Genomic DNA, 21,991 nt, shown 5'->3' with positions numbered 1-21,991 from the left:
GTGCCTGAGGCCACAGCACCCACTCCCAGCCCAGCCCACACACACTGGGGGGACGCACAGGCTCAGCCTCACCACCGCCTCCGTCCCTAACCACCTGGGACCAAGCTGGGGGAGAACACTTGAACTTAGGGTCAAGGAAACTTCTGGCTTTCATGTGCATGACGATGCGCCCCTGAAACCCGCCTGGGCCCAGAGATCGCCCTCCTTCCTGACCGTGGGCCCTGAAGGGGGAGTAGGCCCAGGCTCCTAGTGGAGAGCGGGGTCCCCCGCCAGCCACCCTCTGTCCTGCCTAACGGTTAACAGAGAGCTCGTCCCCTCTGTGAGGTCGCCTAGAGACTTGACAGGGATCTGTGCACTGCAAAGCACTACTCTTGGTCACAGGGGCCTACTGGCCAGTCCTGTAAGGCTGAGAGGCCAGAGTGACAAACAGAGGCCACAGCTCGAGGACAGAGTGCTCCCACCAGCCCCCGGCCAGGGCAGCCCTGAAAGGGCGAAGGGCACCAGATCTTTGCACCAGACCTGCCGCCCTGAGCTCCCGCAGTGCTGGGGACCCTGCCGGGAGCTGTGCCCCTGTCCCATGGACCCCAGGTGGACAGGAGCCTGGGCCTGCACGTGGCCCCCAGCAAAGGCAGGAAGGGGCAGCAGGACTTACCGCGGGAAGAGCGAAGAAGGAGACGCCAATGAGGGTGAAGGTGGCGGCCAGGAGCCTCCCGTTCCAGGTCTGGGGGTACTTGTCCCCGTAACCAATGGTCGTCAGGGTGATCTGTGGGAAGGAAGGATGGTCAGTCAGCCAGGCCCGGCCATGACCACTGTGGAGGCCACAATCCTGACCTGGACACTCTTCCCAGCCCCCAGGAGTCTTACACAAAGGCCCGCCCTCAGGACACGCTGGACGGGCACACAGGCCGCCGCTCCCACGTCAACCACACGAGGCCCGGTGAGGCCGGGGCCCATGCTGCCGCCCTGCGTCCCTGCCCTAGCTGCACACTCTCCAGATCCTCCTCTTTCTCCCCATTCCAGGGCGGGCTGTGGGGTCCCTAGGAGCCTCTCTTCCCACTTCACACCTGCCAGAGCCAGAGGAGCCACCCAGCAAGGAGGCCGAGCGGCTTCCCATGGGGGTGGGGGGTGGCAGGTGGCAGCTCTGGGCTCATGGCAGGGGCAGCGGTCAGAAAGCCCAGGAAGAGCCAGCAGCTGGACAGGGGTGGTGCCAAGCAGGAGCCCCAGGGGGCAGAGGACAGAGACAGGACGGGACCTTCGTGCGATGGGGCCTTTGGGAAGGTGACTTAGAAGCGGAGGCCGAAAGTTCAGGAAGGGCCCCTCAGAAGTGTGGAGCACGTGAGCTGCCCCAGCAGGACGGGAGGCAGGGCCGGCTCCCTGGTGTGCGGCAGAGAGGACTGTGCCCAGGCACAAGGCCCTCAGGCACACAGGAGGCCCGCCGCCCACAGGGTGAGAGCCAGGCGGCCCCCACCCGTTCTGCCGACAGGGCATCCCTCAGCGCCCACCTGCAGCCCCTGGGGCTGTCCCCCAGACTCGGGGCACGGAGCCCGCCTAAAGCCCACCGTGGAGTCTAGAAAACAGCACTGGATGAATCATGGCCCCCCGGGCAGGGACTTCAGGGCCTGCGTACATACAGTGAGAAGAGGGACACCATCCCCATTCAGGCATGCGCAGAAAGTTCTGGAAAGGGACCGGGAGTGAGAAAGAGGCAGCCAGGAGTGGGCAAGGGCCGTAAGGGGACCCGCTCCTCACCGTTAAAACCTCCCTGGTCGAAACTCCACTCAGCGCGGGATTATCAAGGTCTTCAGTATAAATGCATATTTTAAAGACAAAAGGCACTTCAAACCACCATTTCCCCTTAAAATTCCACTGGGCGACCGCTGAGGTTGTGACACCAGAGGACGGGGCCGGGGCCAGGAGACAGGACGGGAGTCTGGGTGAGAGAGCCCAGCAGGAAGGAGAGGCCCCTGGACCCCAGCCCCAGCGAGCCCCTCCTCCACTCCAGGGCAGGAGTGAGGGACAGACCAGCCCGGGGATGAGCCGGAGGGGGATGGCCGGCGGGGGATGGGCAGACAGGGGGACGGGCCAGCTGGGGGAAGGACTGGAGGGGATGGTCGGCAGGGGGACAGGCCAGGCCAGAGGGGGAGGGACAGACGGGGACAGGCTCCATGAAAAGGCAACAGTATGGGTGAACCCAAGACTTGCCGAAAGCCCTCCAGGGGACAGAAGACCTCAAAGACATCAAGATCCTCTCACAGAGACAAGAAATCTTATCCATAAAACAAAGTAATTTTGAAAATGAAGTTAACATGAAGCTGAGACAAAAAGCTGGGCACGTCTCCTAGGAGCTGGACAAACACACGAGGAGACAGAAGAACCAGACAGACACATCCCAAGGTCCTGAGGTCGGTGCAGGTATCGTCCGGCCCAGACAGAGGTGGGCAGACTGGCTTGGGAGTCCAGGTGGCAAAAGCAGGTGAACAGGAGGACCCCCCACGGCGGCTCCCAGTCCAGAAGCACATGGGAGATGGTCCCCAAAGTGCCCAGAGGGAAAGGCCCTGCCCTCAGTGGCTCCCAGCAGCCGGGTGTGTGGCAGTGGGACACCCATAGACCTGAGGTCTCAGAGACACTGGCCTGCTCCTCCAGAGTGAGGGGAGACTCGAGGGGAGCGTCGGGGCGGGCGTGGGAGGGATGCAGGTGAGCCCCCCCCCCCCCGCCCTGCAGGCCTGCAGAGCCGAAGGAAGGCAACTCAGAGAGGACGTCGTCTCCCTAGAACGATGAGGACGGCCAAGGTCCTCCAAGTGGATCACTAAGGTATGAAGCTTCATCGGGAAAGGGCAGTGTAAGCATGTTGCTTGGGATCTGGAGGTAAACCCCCGAGAAAGACCGCAGGAGTTGCTGCCTCTGCCCCCAGGCACACTCACGGCAACACCTGCACACTATTCGTGCGTTGTGCGGGCACATGTGCGAACACGGTCTCGGTAAAACCCTCCAGTAAGAGTTTCGGTTCTCAGAGATGGGAAGACCGGCCCAAGAGCGGGGCCTGGGGGCGGGATGCGCTGCGTCGCCAGCCACTGGCCCAGGGCCCGTGCTTCCCGCACGGCTGGATCAGAGGACACAGACTCCAGGGCTCCCGGCGATCAATAAAATAATTACAGATGAATTGCATTCTCACTGAAATGTGAGGAAAGACTGCACATTCCTTCTCCCCGTTAGATCTGAATTATCTGCTAGAGGCCACACAACCAGCATCTGTGGAAGGGGGTCTGGAGTCCTGGGAGACAGCGGACCCATGCAACCCTCCACGCGCCCCCCAGGCCAAGCACTCCGCTCCCTCGGGAAGAGCCCCGCGGAGGAGGGGCCCTCCTGCGCCCTGCCAGGGACCTCCGTGGACAGGGGCCGGCGTGGGGGCCAGGCCGAGTTCCATCCAGCTAATGGGGATGAAGCCCACAGGGCACGGCCTTGTCCCCACCAGGCACAGACACAGGGCCGTCCCCACCCAGGGTGGCCCAGGAAGAAGCAGATGACAGGAGAGGGTCCTCCAGGGACCTGGGAGTCGGGCGGCCGCGCCAATGGCTCCGGATCTCCCCTGGATGGGGCAGCCTGGAAGGTGGAGCCCAGGAGAGCCACGGGCCCCGGTGTCCGTTTCTCAAAGTCTCCTGTCCCTACTGCCCCCTCCTGTCCTCCAGCTCAGAGTCCTCATACACCGGGGGCCGAGGAAAAAGGAAGGTCAGTGACTGGCCAGAGCCGGGCACAGGCTCCCCAGAAGCCAGCACACCGATGGGGGCGAAGAGCACCATGATGTCTGGGGGGGACAGCAGTGGCCTCCCCCACCGGGACGCCAGCCACGCGTACGCCCTGCCGCCTGGTCCGGGCACCTGCTTCTGACCGGCCAGCAGGTGGCGCCAGGAAGCACCTCCTGCTGAGAGTCCTCCTGTCTCCTGGGGTGGGGGCAGGGGGCGGGGGGGGGGCACCTCCTGGGGGGGGCTGCGGCGGGCAGGCGGGGGAGCACCCCCACCGCAGGACGAGGACCCAGCAGCAGCACTCACCAGGCCCCACCACAGGGCATCGGCGTAGGTGTCAAAGTGATCGTTCTCCCCCTTCTCAGCCAAGTAAACCAGGAAGGAGGCCAGGATGAGGCACAGAAAACCGATGTACCAAGCCGTCACCAGCTCCTGGAAGAAGGGCCCCCGTCACGGCTGCCCATCCCAGCAGGCAGCGTCCGGCCTGGCCCAACCCTAGCAGCACCGAGGGTCCCCACCCTGGGCAGGCGTGCTATGGGTTCAGTGACCCACACAGCCCCCAGCATATGCTGGGCCGTGTGGCCCTGGCCCTGGGCACGGGGCTGGGGAGCAGGGCGTCCAGTTTCACAGTCCCAGGGCTGGGTGGTCCCTGGACCTGGGCGCCTCCCACGTACAGGCCAGCACGCCCCGTCCCCCAGGCTTGGGGCGCTCCCCAGGGGCCTGAGGCATTCATTCAGGCTGCAGCCTTGGGATGACCTCCCTGGGCATGGAGGAGGCTCCTGGGCCAGCCAGGGGGTCCTCAGCACCTCAGCATGTCCGGGGACCGACCCCGGCCCTGGCCTGCTCACCAACCCCCCAGCTCCGGGCTCAGACAGGAGGGGCTGCTGGGCTCCTCCTGGGGGGTGGGGCTGCAGGCCCCTGACACAGCCACCTTGACCCCCTGCCTCCGGGGTCCCGTGCCTGGGCAGTACCGGCCCCATGCCCCCACTGACCATACAGCGCGCCACGGACCAGCTGCCGCGGACAGAGCCTCCCGGGACAGCACAGCCGTGGGAGGATGCCCAGGAAGGGGATGGGCTGGGCCCTGTGTGCCCGGACCCCCGGGGCATCTGAGGCAGGGTGTGGGGGCGGGGCTCACCTTGCTGTGGGCGTAGACCACGGAGCCCAGCAGCTTCCAGGTCCCGCCGCGCCGGTCCATGCGGATCATGCGCAGGATCTGCAGGAAACGCAGGCTGCGGAGCGCCGACGTGGCGAACACGTTGCCCTGGGAGCCGGCGGCCAGCACAGCAATGGAGGCGATGAGCACCATGATGTCTGCGGGAGACGGCGGGGCTCGAGGCAGGGCTGGCCCCCTGCACTGCCAGTTCCGGCTGCAGGCGAGGGGGCCCCCAGGATGACGGACAGATGGACAGGAGCCACATGCAAAGGGCCAGCAAGGGGGCCGCACGACGGTTCACCCCGCCTGGCCCTGCCCTGGGTAGCAGCCGTCCCCACGGCTCCTTCTCCCGCCACTCCACCGCGTTCACCACGGTGCGGGCACCAAGAGGCAGGTGGGAGAAACTTCTGGAAGCGGCCAGTCAGCAGTCTCGGCCTGCCTCCGGGGCCAGCACACACCCCCGTCTGTCTTGGGGCTGGCAGCCCGCCTGCACCTTCTCTGGCCTCACCTATCACACAGAAGGGCTTCCGGGCGAACTTGAGCCGCCCCCTCCAGCCGCGGTACCGGCAGCAGCAGCCCGCCGCCCAGATCCGCACAAAGTACTCCACACCGAACACCACGATGGTCACGATTTCCTGCAGGAGAGGCCAGGCTGAGCCGCGCCCAGGCCGGGGTCAGGGCTGGGACCCAGCCGGCCGGTGCTCGTGTGGGAGGTTCCCGTCCGGCGTGAGCTGGTGTTAGCGGGGGGGTTCCCGTCCAGCGTGTGAGTCGGTGTTAGTGGGGGTGGCGAGTCGGGGGGAGCATGGAAAGCAAAGCTGAGGAAGGGTCCCAGGTTACTGCAAGGGGGCGTGGCCTCCCTGAGGCCGGTGGCCCCCAGGCCAGAGCGAAGGGTGGGGGGGGAGGGCAGGCTCCTCTGAGGTTCACTCTGGACCTTGCTCAGCCTCCTTCAGTCACCAGCAGCAACAAAGACACTACACGACGGTTGCCATGGTGCGTGCCCCTGCCTGTCAGCGGCTGTCAGCTCCTCAGCCCACTGTGCCCCCGCCCCGCGCCCCCATCGTGGGAACTCCCCACCATCCCGGGGAGGGGGCACCTGGGCCCTCGGGCTCTAGCGAGCACTTGGGAACGGAGTGGGGTGGGCTCTCAGAGGCTGTGGGGGCAGCAGGGTGGACTGTCTTGTTAGGGGAGAAGCAGGTAGGGGCACTATGACCCCGGGGGCGGTGGGCGCTGCAAGGTCGCTCACTAATGCAGAGGGGAGGCTGGATGGGCCTTCGTCCACCAAGCTGGAGACCAGAGATCAGGGAACACTGCGGGGGGTGGGTCTCCAGGCTCAGACGGAGCAGGTCTGAGGGATCAGAGACAAGGGGCTGGGGACCGAGCGCCGACCACCCCTCCGCAGCTGGACGTCCCGCCAGGGGCTCACCAAGATGTAGAGCGCTCCCTCCGAGCTCTTCTCGTACTCCTTGATGGTGGAGAAGACCGACAGCACGAGGCAGGAGAAGACCAGCAGGAACCTGGGGCCGAGGCGAGGGCGGTCAGCGGTGGCACAGACGGGGCACGGGGGGCAGAGCCCCGCACCCACGCCCGCAACGCGCCCCAGGGGCTGCGCACCACCACGCCTGTCACACTCCCGCGTCAACAGCTCTGGGTTGTGGGAAGGTCCCCAGAATGCTGAGAGGGACACTGGCTGCCCCGTGGACGGCCCTCAGTCAGTCTGGGTCCTCTGCCTTGTGTACGCTTGTCCCTTTCTAGGCTCACAAACAGAACACGCCCATCTTCCAGTTAGCACGGTCCTTCACGAACACCCGCCCAGGGCCTTGGCTGCCAGAGCTGGGTCCTGGCTGTGCATGGCGGGGGCAGAGAGGGCCCGCTGTTCCCAGTAAGTGGTGCCGGGAAACACCGTGCCGCTAACGCAGACGCCAAGGCCCCGTCCAACAGAGCAGCAGGGTGTCCAGCTGAAGGGGACAGTGTGAGCCTGGGGTCTGAGAGAGCAGAGTGCCTGAGGCCAGGAGCCAGAGCACAAAGCACACGGTGTGGGGAGCTAGACAGGGGTCCACACACCACGCACCTCCCTGGACGCCCCAGGAATCAAGACCACCAGGCTCCCAGGAGGAGGCCCCCACGCAGTCCGACCTGAGCCCAGCCGCTTGGACGCTAACCCAGGCCTGCCCCCGCTGGGTCCGCCCGTGTCCTGCTGGCGCACTAACTGGGCTGCCCCAGCAGCTCTGAGCCTCAGCCCATCCTGGGGCAACTCGGGAAGCCCTGCCCCATGCACCCCAAAGACCCTCCCTGGGAGCGTGGCTGGGGAGGGGGTCCCGGCGCACTCCCCGCAGATAAAGAAGGCAAGGCCAGCACCCGCCAGCCAGATACGACACGAGCGAAAAAACAGTCACATTTCAAAACCACAATTAATTTCCTTTCATTAGACAATTTATTCAATTAACTGAGCCCTGGAGAAAACGTCCAGATAGCTCATGTGCTGGAGGTATGTATTTGTAACCCTCTGCCTGCTGGGGTCTTCTCCCAAGTCAGTCAGTGGGGGGGAGGTGGCGCCCACGCAGGGAGGACCTGCCCGGGACAGGGGACGTGGAGGTTCCCAGGTTCTGGGTCAGGACCCTGGAGGCCTGGCTGATGGCAGGGGCTGAACGTATCACCCACGGCAGGAAGGGCACCCGACTCAGCTTGGCTCGGTGCAGAGGTGCAGGGAGCCCAGGGAGACGTGCAATCTGGCAGGCCTCCCTGAGGAGGTGTCCACGAAGGTGAAGAGGAATGGGCGGGGCCGAGAGGGGAGAAGGGAAGAGCACGTGGGGTGGCCCAGAGATGGGGAAGACGGCGGGCTCTGGGACCCGGCAGGGTGCACGTCTGACCAGATGGGAAAACGGGGCAGGGGGCGCCTGGCGTCGCTGTCACCCGCGTGCGGGCGGGTGGCCTCCACGCACAGACCCGCGCTGTCAGAAAACGTTCCCCTGAAGTGAAGGAGAGAAAGCCCCGGGCCAAGGCGACCAGGGCTTGTGTGCCCAGCTTCCTGTGGGCGGCTCTGACCGGCACCCTGGAACATTCCGGAACGGCCTGGCCGTGCTCCGTGGACAGGCTGCCTTCCCAGCAGGCCGTGATGGGGAGCTGCAGAGTCACCCTCAGGGAAGCGTGAACTCTGGGAAGGTCCCTCTCAGCCAGGGGAGCGGAGCCAACTCTGACAGCGGCCGCCCTGCACCGGAGGTTCTAGAACGGACGGCCCCCGCAGGCGCCGGGGTGCGCGCTTGGGAAGAGGTGGGCCCGGCCCACCCGTGAGGGGGCGGGGGAGGCAGGCAGCGCGTAAGGCCGCAGCAAAGACAAGCAGAGCCCCAGGCAGAGCGACCACCCGCTGGCCGAGCCACATCTCCAGGCCAGGACGGGGTCCCCCGTTCCAGAGAGGAGGCCCCCAACGGCGATCACCTCCCCGACCCCCAGCACACGTAAGCTGAACAACAGAGGATACATTTATTTCCAGGCACCTTCCTGTCTGCAGGCACCTTGGGGACCAGGGACCCCGCCAGCCCCCTGCCGCCACCCACTCGCACCCACCCTCGCATGGGGGAACTGAGCTCAGGAAGCTGCTCGAGGGCCCGAGCACAGTGTCCTCGGCGATGCATACACCCGAGTGGGTCCAGCCCCGGGATCCTGGGGGAGGGGCTAGCGTGGACACAGGGGCCATCCTCCTGCAGGGCAGGTGGGGTCCCCTCGCAGCCCTGGGCAGATCTGGAGCTGCCCGCCGACTCTCAGGGATCTGAAGGGGCCTGTTCTCGCCTCACCTCCCGTGGCCTTTCCCTCAGTCTCTGCTCCTGATGGCTGAGGCAAGGGACCCTTCTGCCCACTCCCGGTCCTCAAGAGACATGTGGGGAGAGGAGCCCAGGGACCACCACCAGCACCCCCGTGGGTCCCCTCAGAGCACACCGTGGGCTCAGAGTGCCCACCAGTGGGTCCTCCAGGCCCCGGAGGACCCACACGGCTCAAGAGAAGTTGAGACAGACATCTTTGCTCTGCCGGCCCAGGATGGCTGGTCCCCTTCCTCCTGGTGAGGCCGGGGGGGGCTCTGCGGCCCCGCGGCTGGAGCCCCTCCCATAGCCGCTCTGTGCAGCCCTTCTCAGCCCTCCAGCCTGGGAACCGTCCAGGCTGCCGTGGAAGACAGGAGGGAGGCGTCCCCGGTGCCAGGACCGGGTGGTTCTCCTCCCGCAGCCACAGCCTGAGATCGCGTCTCACGGTGAAATCCCCCGGTTGCCAAGGAGACAAGTATCTCAGCAGCCGGTCTCCAGCCCCAGACTGGGGGTGGGGGGGCAGGATGGGAGGCATGAGGCGGGGGGTGAGGAGGACCTCAGACAGAGCTCACCCGACCACGAGGAAAGGGGCCACCTGGAGAGGGAGCAGCCGAGGGGTTGCCCTCGTCTGCCGCCTGGGTGCCGGCCAGCCCCGCCCAGGCCCGCAGCGAGCGGGCGGTGCTCACCCTGCGGCAGACGAGACCTCCGCCTGCGTCAGAAGGGACTTGAGCCACAGCCTGAGCGGGGAGCAGAGAGGCCGGCAGGGGCCGCCAGGTGCTGATGGAGGGACGGGGGCATTGAGCGGAGGGGCTCAGGTCCACCAATGAGCCCCCCGCGGCGGTCAGCCTGTAGCCACGCCTGCCGGTCGGGGGGGGGGGGCACCGAGCAGGCGTGCACACGTGTGCGCACGGGTGAGTTCCGCCTGCCCCCGCACGAGGGGGGCGGCCCCCACCCCCGGGGAGACACTCCTCTGCTTCGCCTCCCCCGCCCACACCTCACTCCATCTGAGAGCACAGAATGCATAGTTTCTGGAAAGACAGGACAGAGCCCCTGCGATCTCGTTCCTGGGGTCAACAGGGAGAGGCCAGCACAGAGGCCAGGCAAAGCCTCCTGGGCCAGGCCCTCACCCTGGACGCCGTCGCTGCCCCGAAGACAGGCAGGAGACAGCCGAGGCTTCCAGTCTGGTTTCCGTCCGTAACAAAACAGACGTTGACGGTACCGGCAAGGACAGGAGAAGGCTTGAGCGCAGCACCGCCCCCCAGCCCCGGCTGGCTGCTCTCGGAAGGAGGGGAAGGCTCTCCCCCGTCAGACTAACATGCACAGCGAGGCGACCACGTGCCGGCCATGACTGGAGGCAGGACGTGCTCTCGCCCATGCTACAGGCGGGAAACGGAGGCTCTGGAGCCGTTCGCGGCGGCCACCCAGGGTCTGAGCACACTCTCCCCCTCGCCACAGTACGTCTGTGCCTCCCTGGGGACTGGTGGCCCAGAAGCCTGGCAGGGCCCAGGCGGAGAGAATACCAGCCCGCACGAGGCCACAGCGGGACCTCCTGTCCAGACTTGCCACCCGGCCCCCGGGAGACTCTTGCCTGTCTTGTCCATTAGGACCTGGAATCTAATTTCGCCCCTAATAAACTGCTCTGCCTCCCGGACCCACTGCCACTTCCAATCTCCAGGAGTGACGGAGAGCCCAGACTGCTGACAGCCGCTCCAGGCATGAACCAGACGTGAACAATCACTGGGTTCCCGAGACCCTCTTCTGGAGTGGAGGCTCCCCCGTGGGTGCGGCCTCCCCCCAGAGCCCCCAGGCCAGTCAGTCCAGCCCCCCACCTGAGCCAAAGCCCATGGGGAGGTGACAGGTGAGCTCTCGGGACGGTGCCTGGCACTCAACAAGTGATCGATACGAGGCCCAGCCTGACGAGCCACAGCCCAGAAAGCCCCAGCCCCATGGAAGGTCCAGCCTCTGGCTCGGCACTCGAGGCCCCGTGAACAGTCTTGGCCTGCCCCACCCCACTCCAGCCCCTCCCACGCCCGGCCCCCAGGGCCATCCCACAGCCAGGCCTGTCACACCCATGCCCCTTCCTCTCATAACACCCAGGGCAAGAAGGTCTCTCAGGAGACCCCCTGATGCCCCCCACTGGCCAGTGAACCCCCCAGGATGGCCAGTCCCTACAAGGCCTTGGCCATGGACTCTCTCAGGACTGAGGGCTAAGCCGGTCAGATCCCTGCATCTCTCCCTAGCCATTCATCTATCAGAAGCCCCATGTTCACAGGGACACCCAACGCCCCACCGAGACTATAGGAAGCACACTCTCCTGCCGATTTCTCAGCCTTCCCAAGCCAGCTTCCTGACCCCAGGGACTTTGCATGCACCGTTCTTATGGCCTGAATCTCTTTTCTGCTTGCACATCCATCATGGGGCCGCCTCCTCCTCATCTGTGGTTTCTGACAGGCTGCCCAGCCCTGCTATGCTAGTACCCTCCAAGACCACCTCCCCTGCTCAGCTCAGCTGGCCCCTGACTACACAGCCAGAACCCACACACGGGGGTGGGGCAGTCTTCCTGGCCCATGGTGGCCAACACAGCCTTCCTGAGGTCGGACCGGCTGGAGAGCGGCTCACAGCCCCACCCAGACAAGGTTCGCGGTGCAAACTGTGCAGTGTCCGAACACCGCTGGAAAAGACGGGAGCCAGGGCTCAAGCAGGGGCCCGTCGACAGCAGGCCTGTGTCCCAGAGAGACTCAGCGGGCTTCCAAAGGCAGAGCGTGGGGGTCCTGAGACCAGGAGGGGCGCGGCACTCTCTGAGGAGCCCAGCCGCATGTGAAGCACAACGGGGCCAACGCACCTTATGGAACAGGAGGCCCACAAGGAACAGCCGAGGACTGGGAAGAACAGTCCGTCCGCACAATCCCAGGGAAGCCCGGTACAGGAGCGGGGCGGGGGGGGGGGGGCGGTCCCTGGAGGCCACACGGCTGTGCTGTGAGCTCTGGGAACCGGACCTAGTTAGCAAGACCTCATCTGCGGGAGACATCAGCTTTTGAGGGAAAGGTGCTCAACAGTGGGGTTGGGGGACCACGTCCCAGGAAACGAGCCCAGGAACACTCAGGGGCTCAGGGTCGCCTACCCGGCTGCCCCCCCAGAGCTTGATGGGACAGCTAGGCTGCAGCCCTGTCAGTCTCCCCCAGACCCTCCCTGGAGACCGTCCCCCTGGCTGCTGGGCTGGCCCACCCCCCATGCTCCTGGGCTCATAGCTCTGCCATATGGTCCCCTAAAAACAGGCCTAGGGAGCGCTTTCTTGGACGGCACTCCCACGCCTCCAGGGACAGAGGGCTCACCCACAGGCAGGACCTATTTTTATCACAGCCCCTCCTTGGCCAGTCCCGGTCTCTCTCCACCCGGGTGACCACAGGGCATGTGCTTGGGGTCCACTCTCCAGGTCAGAACCCACAGCCGCGGTCTCCTCCAGGGCCTCAAGCCACCGAGGGCACAAGGTGAGAGGAGTCAGACACAGGCTTGTCCCTCACGCCCCAGCCCGCTCACTCTTCTCCGAGGCAAAGCCCCACACTTCGCCGAACACAGGAACATGCCACAGTACATCGTGAACGCAGGAAAGGATGATAGAAGCCTGCACCCTATCTTGTTTAAAAAACGCCGAGATGGGCACAGATGCTTGAAAATAAATCAGGGACACAAACAGTCCTTCCTGAGTTTGTCAGCATCTTCCCGACGTCCTACAATGGGTGCGTCTCATTTCTGTCAGCAGAGAAGCTCACACACCACACCCAAGGGCTGCTTTCAGAAGCTCAGCCTGGGCCGCCCGCAAGGAAGACCCTGATGCCGGGCCCTGCCATGGGAACTGGCTTTCAGCTAATTAAACCACGCACGTCAGAGAGGACGGTCCTGGATGTGCCAGCGAGAACACGAACGGCGGAAAGCACCTCGGACCACCGGCAGCTGGAGACGGAAGCAGCAGCAGCAGCACCTCCACCGGCAGCTGGAGACGGACGCCCGCGGTCCAGGGAGGGGCCGCCCAGCGCCTTCCCCGGCGCCGGCCAGCTGCTCAGCCTTGGCTGGCGTCCTTGAGCCCAGCCCGGGCTCGCGTTCAGAACCATGGCCAGCGCCCGCTCCCACTTCCCCTGCCTGGGGCCTCCGACTCCCAAAGGCTCCCACTTCCGTGCTCTGCCTTTCTGCGCACGAGAAACGGCCAGGTCAGGCCCGGCCCCCCCGGAGGAGGCTCACTGAAGTCTGCTTCTGTGGTGAACACACTTCGAAACCCCCAGGCCCGTAGCCCTTCCACTCCCGCACCTGCTTCTGCTGACCCGGCGTCTCTCTCTGCTTCCCGAAGCCCTTCACCACCTCCCCCAGCCTGGGGTTCCAGGAGAAACTAGTCTTTTCCTCCTGTGGACCCTTCAAATATTTTTTCCAAGCCTGAATGGAAAAGCAAACTCGGGCGTTCTAAGCTCTCGAGTTCCATGGAAGGAAAAAAAAAACCAGACAAGCCCTGGGGGGGGAAGCTCGTGGGGGGGCAGCGGCGCTCTGCACACGCCAGGGAGCCGTCGAGGAGGACGCCCCATGGCCAGCTTCACCGCGAGCTGTCAGCCTGCACCATCACGGGTGACTGACGGATATCTGGGGACACTGTGCCCAACGGTTCCCATTAGGACTTTCTGTACAGTGACAGAATTATTCCAAGGAATCCAAAGGATTAGAAACCTGATTTTATTCAAGCCGGGTGATGGGCAGAGCCTAATGACACAGCCCTCCCTAGAGCACGTCATGCAGGCATGGTCAGACTCTGGGCTGGCCTGGAACACACCCTCCCCCACCCCCACTTCCCCCAAAGCAGCTGCCATGGCCCCAACCCTCATGGCCTCTGCACAGAGTGGCCAGAAAAGGCAGGGCTCTGTCCACCCCCCCCCCCAGCACTTCCTCCCCTCGGCCAAGCCCAGAGGCTAAGCAGTGGGATGTGGGGAGGAGCCGGAGCCCTCCAAGGACAGGTCTCCCCCAAGAGCAGGAGTCCCCGGACCACATGTGGAGGCTGCTAGAGAAGCCACGGTCCCCGTAGCTTAGTACCAGCTCGGCCTGAATCCTGACTGCCCCACTTGTCCCCGAGTGGCCTCGTGCCCAGGACCGCTCCCCAGGGATCCTGACCTCAGCATCAGGGGGCCGACGGACAGCAGGTGTGGGAAGAGCCTGAGAACAACCCTGTCCCCATCCACGCTCACTGTCCGAGACTCAAGGAAGGTTAGAAGACCTCCTTCCCAAGACATGACCACTTTCATGACCCACCCTAACCAGGGCCCAGGAGGAAGGAGAAAACATTGGCTTCAACTCCACATGGGGTCCTGCGTCCCCACCCCAAGTGCCACCTTCCCCTCCACCAGGACAGGGTGAGGCCAGGTGCACAGCAGGGCTTGGCCAGCGCTCAGACCCGCGGACGGCGCCGGCCGGTGACGATCCAGGCCCTTGGTCCCACCACGTGCTCCCAGCCTCGTCCCCACGGGCCCCCAACAAGGACCCAGCCCGGCACACTGCCACGCAAACCCACTCAGAGCTACTCGTGCTAGAAGCACGTCATTCAGGGCGCCCGGGGGGCTCCGTCATTTAGCGTCTGCCTCAGCTCAGGTCATGATCCCGGGGTCCTGGGAAGCCTGCTTCTCCCTCTCCCCTCCCCCGGCTTGTGTTCCCTCTCTTGCTCTGTCTCTCTGTCAAATAAATAAATGAAATCTTAAAAAAAAAAAAAAAAAAAGGAAACACCTTATTCTTCTGGAAACATTGACCGTCCAGTTGCCCCTGGGAGGCCTCGGGTCTGACAGAACCTCTGGAAGGCAGGTCCCAGCTCAGCCAGAGCGCTCCCCATCCAGGGGCCCTGCCGTCCCAGGCGCATCGGCCCCCGCCCGGATGGATTTAAAGCATCATCTAGACCAGCTTCAAACCACAGAAGCCTAGCCCCCCTCCTCCCAACTCCAGGCAAGTCCATTTGCTGACCAGCCCTGTGCCGCCGCCCCTCCAACTCCGGTCGTGACTTCTTTCTTCACACCCAGCATGGAGTCCAATGTACAGCCTGAACTCACGGCCGAACCCTAATCAGGACCCGAGTTGAGACCAAGAGCCGACAGACCTACCCAGGCGCCCCTCGCCACAGCGTTTTAAATTGGCATGAGGAAGAGGCAGGCTTTAGGGAAGGCCGAGTCTGCCCCTGGCCCCCTCCTACGCGCTCACTCCTCCACAGGAAGTCATCGAGGACCGCATGCTTGCTCGGGGCCACTGCTAGGCCACCCGCAGCGGGGGAAGGGCACTGAGGAATGGTCAGCAGGACGCATCACCCCTCCAGAGTGTGGGGCCCAGGGTCCAAGGCGCAAAACTGAGTCATTCCCAGAGCAAGGGCTTGGTTCCAAACCCTCCCCCAGCCCAGAAGATGCCGATCTCTAGGGACGACCTCAGGTCTTCTCACACCTCGGATTCCGCTGGGCTGCTCCAGCCTCTCTGGGTGGGCGGACAGGTGCCACACAGCCATGGCAAACGATGCACTTCCTCCTCCCGCGATGGCTGGGGCACGGCCACCAAGGAGGCGCCGTTCTAAGAGGCAGCCGGAGCTGTGGGAAAGCACCGCGGAGCTCCAGGCTTGCAAGGAGAGCAGCCGAGCCCGGCAGCGGCGCCCACACTCTGCGGACAGTGCAGCCAGGGCTGGGCTCCGCCGAGGGGCCTGCGTTGACTGTGGTCCCCACATGACTTGGCTGAGGACAGCAGGGGCTGGTCAGGACACCCAGGCAGAGGCCAGCGGCCTTGGGAACCCCATTAGTACAACCAGCCTGCAAGCTGGGCACATTCTTGCCTCCGTGTTTGGAGGCTCAGGGTGTGGGGAACATGGCCGTTCCGCTGCGAGCGGGAAGGCGTGTCCAGAGACCCAGGCGGCCGCAGAGCCGCAAATTCCTTCAGGAGAGTGACCAATCCCTCAGGACAGACACACAAAGCAGCATCCAAAGTGCCAGAGGGACCTTGCGTCTTGAAGTGTGGCCTCATTGTCAGCAGCCACAAACCTCTTGATGCAGGCCCAGCCACGGGCCGATGGGACTGCAGGCTTCCACGGCTGGGCTGAGGGGCGGGAGGCCACGGGGGCCGTTCAGGACAGGCCAACCTCCATCCGCCCGGTTGTCCAGCCTCTGTGCCAGACACGGATCTTCACTTGGCTGAGCCACGGCTACAGAGACGAGAGTACCACCCAGGAGCTCTGGGAGCGTCACACACACCGAGCTCTGGCGACGACTCGCAGAAAGTGAACACAGTTATCAGCCCACGTTACAGACAAGGAAACTTGGGGTCCAGGGTCTGGGGCCGGCGGTGGAGACAGGAGTCCAGTCAGGCTGGCCCAGAGCCGGGGGTCTCCACCACTCATGGTCCCTCACCCAACACACCCTCTGAACCATCTCCACCGGATAGCGCCATGCCACGTAAGTGACATGCCTGACAGGCGGTGGGAATTGAGGCCAGGTGGCCTAACACGTGTACCCAGCCACGTCCGTCCAGGAATGATGCTAATTTTGTACCCGAGAATATTTAACGGGGACACGTGCAGGGCAGCCGGCAATCTCCAATAGCCAGAGGTCGGGCACCAACGTCCCTCAAAGCTTCGGCTTTCCAACGGCAGCAGCATCCTGAGCCTTTGAACAGGACAGGGCCTGAACCCCAGGCCTCGGCCCCGGCCCTGCCCGCCCGCCCTATCCAAGGCCCCGTGGACACTCAGAGGCCACAGAACCATGCTGTGTGACCCCCAGTCCTGCAGAGAAGTTCTCCCCTGAGGGGCCTGCCCTCCCCACACCCAGGACCCTGCTGGTGTCTTCCATAAAATGCCCCAAGGAGCTCAGTCCCCCGGGCCCCATTCCTTCCACGGGACAGTTAGGGAGCCCACTCTTGAGGCTCGCCCTGTGGCTCTCACCAGCAGGGACCTAAGACGCCCGCTGGGTGACGGCCATGCACAGAGGCACGGCCAAGACCTGCGGGTCAGATAAACTGAACGACCCGTGAAACGCCCTGGTGAAACCCTCCACCACGTCTGGACGGAATCTGCTACTTCGAAGACGCGCTGGGGCTTATGTCTTGTCAGAACCGGAGCTGGACCTCCCGCCACGGGCACCTGGGATCTGAGGGTCCCCGATACACAGCAGTGCTCACGTCACCAGTCCCCTCCCCCCGAGTCTCCAGAGTTGGAATTTTTGGCTTGTACGGATGTCGGATAAATCCGAGAGTCTTTCTGCTCCGGCCCGGGAAACTGACAAGCACCAAGCTTCCTGTCCACCCCATCAGGCTGTAGACCCAGGAGCATGGGGGACTCCACAGCCTAGCAGCTGACCCAGAGGACACCATGCTTAGATGGGACTGTGCTGTCACGATCCGATTTCCGCTGAAACTACTTGGTGAGGGCGGGGAATCCTGCAAGGAGCCTGAGGTCTCCAGGCCAGTGAGGATGGCCCCTCCGGATAACACGACCCTCCTGGAGTTCCCACCTTTAGGGAAATTTCTGTAAGATTCTCCAGCTCTCGGTGGACACTCCCTCCCCAAGGACGGAGCTCTGCGACTTGAAGGCAGATGAGAACAGAACCACGCAGACCTCCGTCTCCTTCTGGGAACAGAATGCTCCGTCAGCAGAAGAGGGACCCAGCCACCTCCCTGGGCCGCACTCGACCCTCAAATGCAGTCAGACCAAGGAACAGAGCGGCCAACACTCGGGGCCAAGGCTGAGGGCAGAGGCTCCACCTCCCCCCCCCAACCCCAGGTGGCCCACTGATGACAGACAAGCGAGAAGGAGCAGCAGGCAGCCTGCGCAGGCCAAGAGTGTGACCCCACTTGGGTCAGCCAAGGCCATGCAGGGGATGGCAGCAGAGCCTGGGACCCTGGACCACAGCTGGCTGACACGTAGCAGGAGATCACACTGGGCCCAGCAGCCCCAGCACAGAAAACCCTGAGGCAGGGGCCATGTGAGGAGTGGGAGAGCTTGGTGGAAGCAGTCACACAGAGTGAGCTGCCTGCTGAGCCCGGCCTCCGCGCTCAGCCCGGCCTCCACATGCTCAGCCCTCCTCGGCCTGTTTTAAACACAGTTTCATATCAGCAACTCAAAGTGGCTTTCCGAAGTCATGCGGCCGCACTCTCCTCTCCAAGGCAGAGACCCCTTTCAGCTGGAGCGGGACAGTGCCGGAGCTCACTCAACCCTGCCTGGCCACAGTGTCCCCACCAGCAAGGCTCCCAGAGATCTGAGCAGCAGGCATGTTTCCACTCCCACATTTAGCCACAGAGAAACCCCGCGGAGAGGAGACCCTCGAAGCAGGAACTGCCCCCAGCTCCCCTCAAGCATGGAGTCACACCCGATCCCGGGGGTCCCCCGTGGACCTGCCCGCACCACAACCCCGACAGGGAGGCCTAGGCCTTTCCTGTGGCTCACATTCCCTCTGAGAAACTCATGAAAACTCCAGAGCTTTGACTCAGAAAACCCCTACACACAGATGCCCCCACTCTCAGGGTGCACAGATCCTCAAGCCTGAGACTCTGGCCTGAAGTGTGAGGGGCAGCAGGAGGGTCTGCTGAGCCGGACCCTTCCCCACCCGACACGGCCCAGCTCCTCAGGGCAGGGCCCCATCCGGTGCTGACGACGCGTGCGGGTCCCACGGCCCCAGCGACCGCCCCCAGGGTCCATGTGCAGCTTGGGCTGCCCACCCGAATCGGGGTGAACCGTCCCACGGGGCAGGGTCTTCCCACCCAGACAGAGGCAGAGGAAGGGGCAGGGAACTTAGAGCCGGGAGGGGCAGGTCCGAGCTGTCTCCCAGCCAGGCAGGTCCACACTTCCCGGCGTGGGATCCCTCCTCCTCAGGGAAGGCTGCTTTCTCCAGAAGCTCGCACCGGGAAGGAGTGACGGCCGACGTGGCTCCGTGGCTCCGTGGCTCCGTTCCCAGAGGCAGGTCCTCAGAGAAAGCGCTTCCCACAGAGGGTCGGCGGGGAAGTCGGCGGGGAACGCGGAACCACAGGACAGCCTTGGGCGCCCAGAGGGGTTGGCCCACCTCCAGCTCCCAGAAGCCAGGCTTTGGTGGCAAAAGTGTAGAACGGTGGCCCAGGAGGACTCGGAGTTGCCCCAGCCCTGGGGACCCCCTTTCAGCCAGGACAGATGGTAAGGGCCGGGTCCCTGCCCTCCACGGGCTTCCTCAGGCCCAGCTCAGCACCAGGCAGGGAAGAGGGCCTTGAACTTCATCTGATGAATGAATCCAACAAGCCAAATGATGCACACACACGGGCCAGTCCACGCTAGGCAAGGAGATCCCAGGGTGGCCGCAGCCTCGGGCAGGAGACCAACAACGGGGCGGTGAGGGCGTCCTGATTGGGGTCGGGCTGGGCCTGGGCACAGTGGAGAATTCCACGCCTGGGGCCCCAGGGGATGGGCGATGAACAACAGTGGCAGCCGTTCAGGGGCAGTCCGTTCAGGACAGCAGCTGCCCCACGCAGCCCATCTCCACAACCCCTGGGGGCAAGAAGCAGGCACCCACCGTCCTGAGCGAAGACTGGGGCCTGCAGATTCCGGACTAGACTTCAGTGCCTGACCCGGCCGCTTCCACCATGTTTGGGCCCCTCCTGCCCCCCCACTCCCCAGAAAAGGTCCCCCTGCCAGTGAGCTGGGGGCAAAGGAAGCTCAAGGCATCCTGTGACCTCGGTGGGGAAGCCAGGGAGGGGCCGAGCAGGCAGGAGGGCCCCCACATGCTACAGGCCTGCCTGTCCTGGCTCACGGACACACAGACGGACACACGCACGCAGGGGAGCAGCAGCCTGACCCGGACTTCTCTCCCGTGGCGTCCCGGTCTGGAGGCTGCAGCTCCGAGGGGGCACAGAGGGAATGGCCAGTTCGGGGCCCAGGCAGGAGGAGCCACTCAGAGCTGAAGACAGGACCACACACACGGGACCCTAGGTTGTCCTGTCGGCCAGGGACTTGCAGGGCCAAGGCAAGCAAACCTTCTAGCACCCATACCACAGGTCGGAGAGGGGTGCCTAGCTGCTGGGCTGTGGGGTGGGCTCTGACCTCATACCGGAGGTGAGGGTGGGGGGGACCTGGCTGCCTAGACCCAGTCCCAGCAGGCAGGAAGGTGGTGACAGGAGGGCCACTGGTGAGGAGACGCAGGGCTCTTCCAAAGATGAACAGCACGCCTGAGCATGCCGACATGGGAAGGGCACAAGTCGGCCTACTGGGGAGGGGGTGGGGAGGATGCTCATGGCTCACAGCGCCAGGGAAGCCCCTGCCTCCCACGGTGACTCAGCGCCGGCACCTGCCAGGGCTGGGGTCTCCCCGCAGGATAGCATCCCACCAGCAGCCAAGCATCCCCCCCCCCCCCGGGGTCTTCTCCCCTAGTCCCTGGACCCATGGAGGGTCAGTCCAGAGCACACACGCACAGGTCCATGGGCACACACCCTGTCGTCCCGGGGGGCACGTGGCTGGAGATGGTTTCCCAGAATCCGATCCTCACTCCCATCCCAAAATGCCGCTTTCATACAAAATGGCCGAGTTCCGGCCCCCGTCTAGCTGGGGTGGGAGGTTAGTGCCCGTCGGCTCAGAGACTGCACGCCCCGGCACAGGCCACACACAGCAACTCCTGCCCAAACATGCCACCCACGAACGCTCATGTGCACATGGTGTGGGCCTGAGGCCACTGCCCCTGCCCAGGGAGCCAGGCGTTCCCTGCATAGGGCCAGGCCTGGCAGGCTCAGGACAGAACCCCCCTCTGGGGCGTCATCCGGAGCCCAGAATGGGCATCTCCCTCCTCCTCCGGCTCGCAGCCGCACAGAGGGGTCAGGGCTGAGCTGGGTGCAGGGGAGAGTGAGGGATGATGCACTTTGGGCCAAAGATGAACGCAGGCACCTCGGTCAAGACAGCCAGCAGCCCCGAGCCCTGGGCTGGGGGGGTGGGGGTGTAATATTAAGACAGCCCCTACCCCCATTCCTGCAACTCAGAAGCTCCCCCTTGGTGCAGAGTGAGCGGCTTGGGGGTTGAGGTCTGGTAAGCCAGGCCCTGCCCCCACCCCTTTGCCCCCTCCCTGGGGCGGAGGTGGGGGGGGGGGTGCCCAGACCAGAGGGGGCCTCGAGGAGTCCAGAGACGGTGGCAGGACTGGCAGCGCCACCCTCCCTCCCGGCTGGCCCTTTGTTCGGCGCAGCGGCCGTGGGGAGGGGCCTCGGGCCGAGGAGGAGAGGCTGGGGCGCCGCACATCCCCCATGCTGCGGGGGAGGGGCTGATGCAACCCAAGCAGGCCGCTGCCGGTGGGGGGACGGCGCCCCCACCCCGGCCGGGACGCCCCGGGCCCCAGAACTCCTTCCGATCCGCACTAGCATCTCCGCCCTTCGCTCTGGCCAAGGAACGCGGTTCCCCGGACTCAGACCCGGGCGCGGGCGTGAGCGACGCGGGCGCTCGGACGCACAGCCCCCCCACCCGCCCGCCCGCCGCGCCCCCGCGCCCCGCGCCCCCGCCGGCCGCCGCACTCACACGTAGGCGTGGTAGATGAACGCCCAGCCGCGCGGCCGCTCCAGCACGTTGTACAGGAAATTCTGCAGCTTGCGGTAGAAGGCGTTGCGCTTCGGGGGCTTCCCGGCGCCCGCGCCCCCCGCGCGCGGCTTGCTCAGGATGCTGCCGCGCTTGGGAGCCTCGGAGCCGGCGATGAGCAGCGCGCCGTCCCGGGTGGAGTCGGGCGCGCCGGGGTCCAAGCCCACGAAGCCCACCTTGAGCTTCTTCTCCCCGCTCGGGCCGGGGTACACGCCGCCGTTGCGCGACTTCTGCACCATGGTGCCGGCGGCGCCCCGGCCGGGCGCGGGCTCAGCGGGGGAGACGCGCGAGGGGCGGCGCGGGCCCGAGCCCAGGCCCCCGGCCCGGGAGCCGCATGGCCGAGGCGGCAGCGGCGGCGGCTCCGCGCTCCTGCCGGCCCGGGCCGCGCGCGGGGACGCTGCGGCCACCTGGCTCCGCCCGCCGCCTCGCCCCGCCCCCATTAACCCCTGCGACGCCGCGCCGGCCGCGGGAAGGGGAGGGGAGGGAACACGGCAGAGAGCAGACGAAGACGAAGAGCACGGGCTGCTCCGGGCTTCTTGCCACCGGGGCCCGCCGGGCGCCCCTTCCCGCAGCCCCGCGTGTCCTGACCAGGGAATCCGGCCCCCTGGCCGTTCTCTGCTAAGACAGGCGCAGCGCCTGAGCGGCCCCCAGCTCTCCCTTGGATCCCAAAGCTCTGCCAGCGCCTGGCCCCAGCTGGATTCCTACCAGCTGGACCTCTGGACTGGACACCTAGGAGCAGGAC

General features: G+C 65.1%; 1 protein-coding gene across 18 annotated transcripts in view; it reads right to left on the bottom strand.

The window, feature by feature from the left end:
* The window catches only part of KCNQ2 (potassium voltage-gated channel subfamily Q member 2), a 51,541-nt gene extending 29,927 nt beyond the window's left edge, over positions 1-21,614 (bottom strand). For 7 of the 18 annotated variants that reach the window (XM_059133161.1, XM_059133164.1, XM_059133173.1 and 4 more), the window contains exons 1-6: positions 21,193-21,604; positions 6,320-6,410; positions 5,405-5,531; positions 4,879-5,054; positions 4,047-4,172; positions 653-763 (exon numbers count right to left, since the gene is read on the bottom strand). In XM_059133161.1, the coding sequence (XP_058989144.1) occupies positions 653-763; positions 4,047-4,172; positions 4,879-5,054; positions 5,405-5,531; positions 6,320-6,410; positions 21,193-21,488 (927 nt within the window). In that variant the 5' untranslated portion in view covers positions 21,489-21,604. Of the gene's footprint in view, positions 1-652; positions 764-4,046; positions 4,173-4,878; positions 5,055-5,404; positions 5,532-6,319; positions 6,411-21,192 lie in introns of all 18 variants that reach the window. The other 11 variants (XM_059133165.1, XM_059133169.1, XM_059133163.1 and 8 more) reach the window with 7 other exon arrangements.
* Between the last annotated feature and the right edge of the window lie 377 nt (positions 21,615-21,991).

This window comes from Mustela lutreola, chromosome 9 (genome assembly GCF_030435805.1).
Source record: "Mustela lutreola isolate mMusLut2 chromosome 9, mMusLut2.pri, whole genome shotgun sequence".
Taxonomy (NCBI): domain Eukaryota; kingdom Metazoa; phylum Chordata; class Mammalia; order Carnivora; family Mustelidae; genus Mustela; species Mustela lutreola.
The sequence above is the reverse complement of the archived record's forward strand: the minus strand, read 5'-3'. Positions and strand labels throughout refer to the sequence as shown.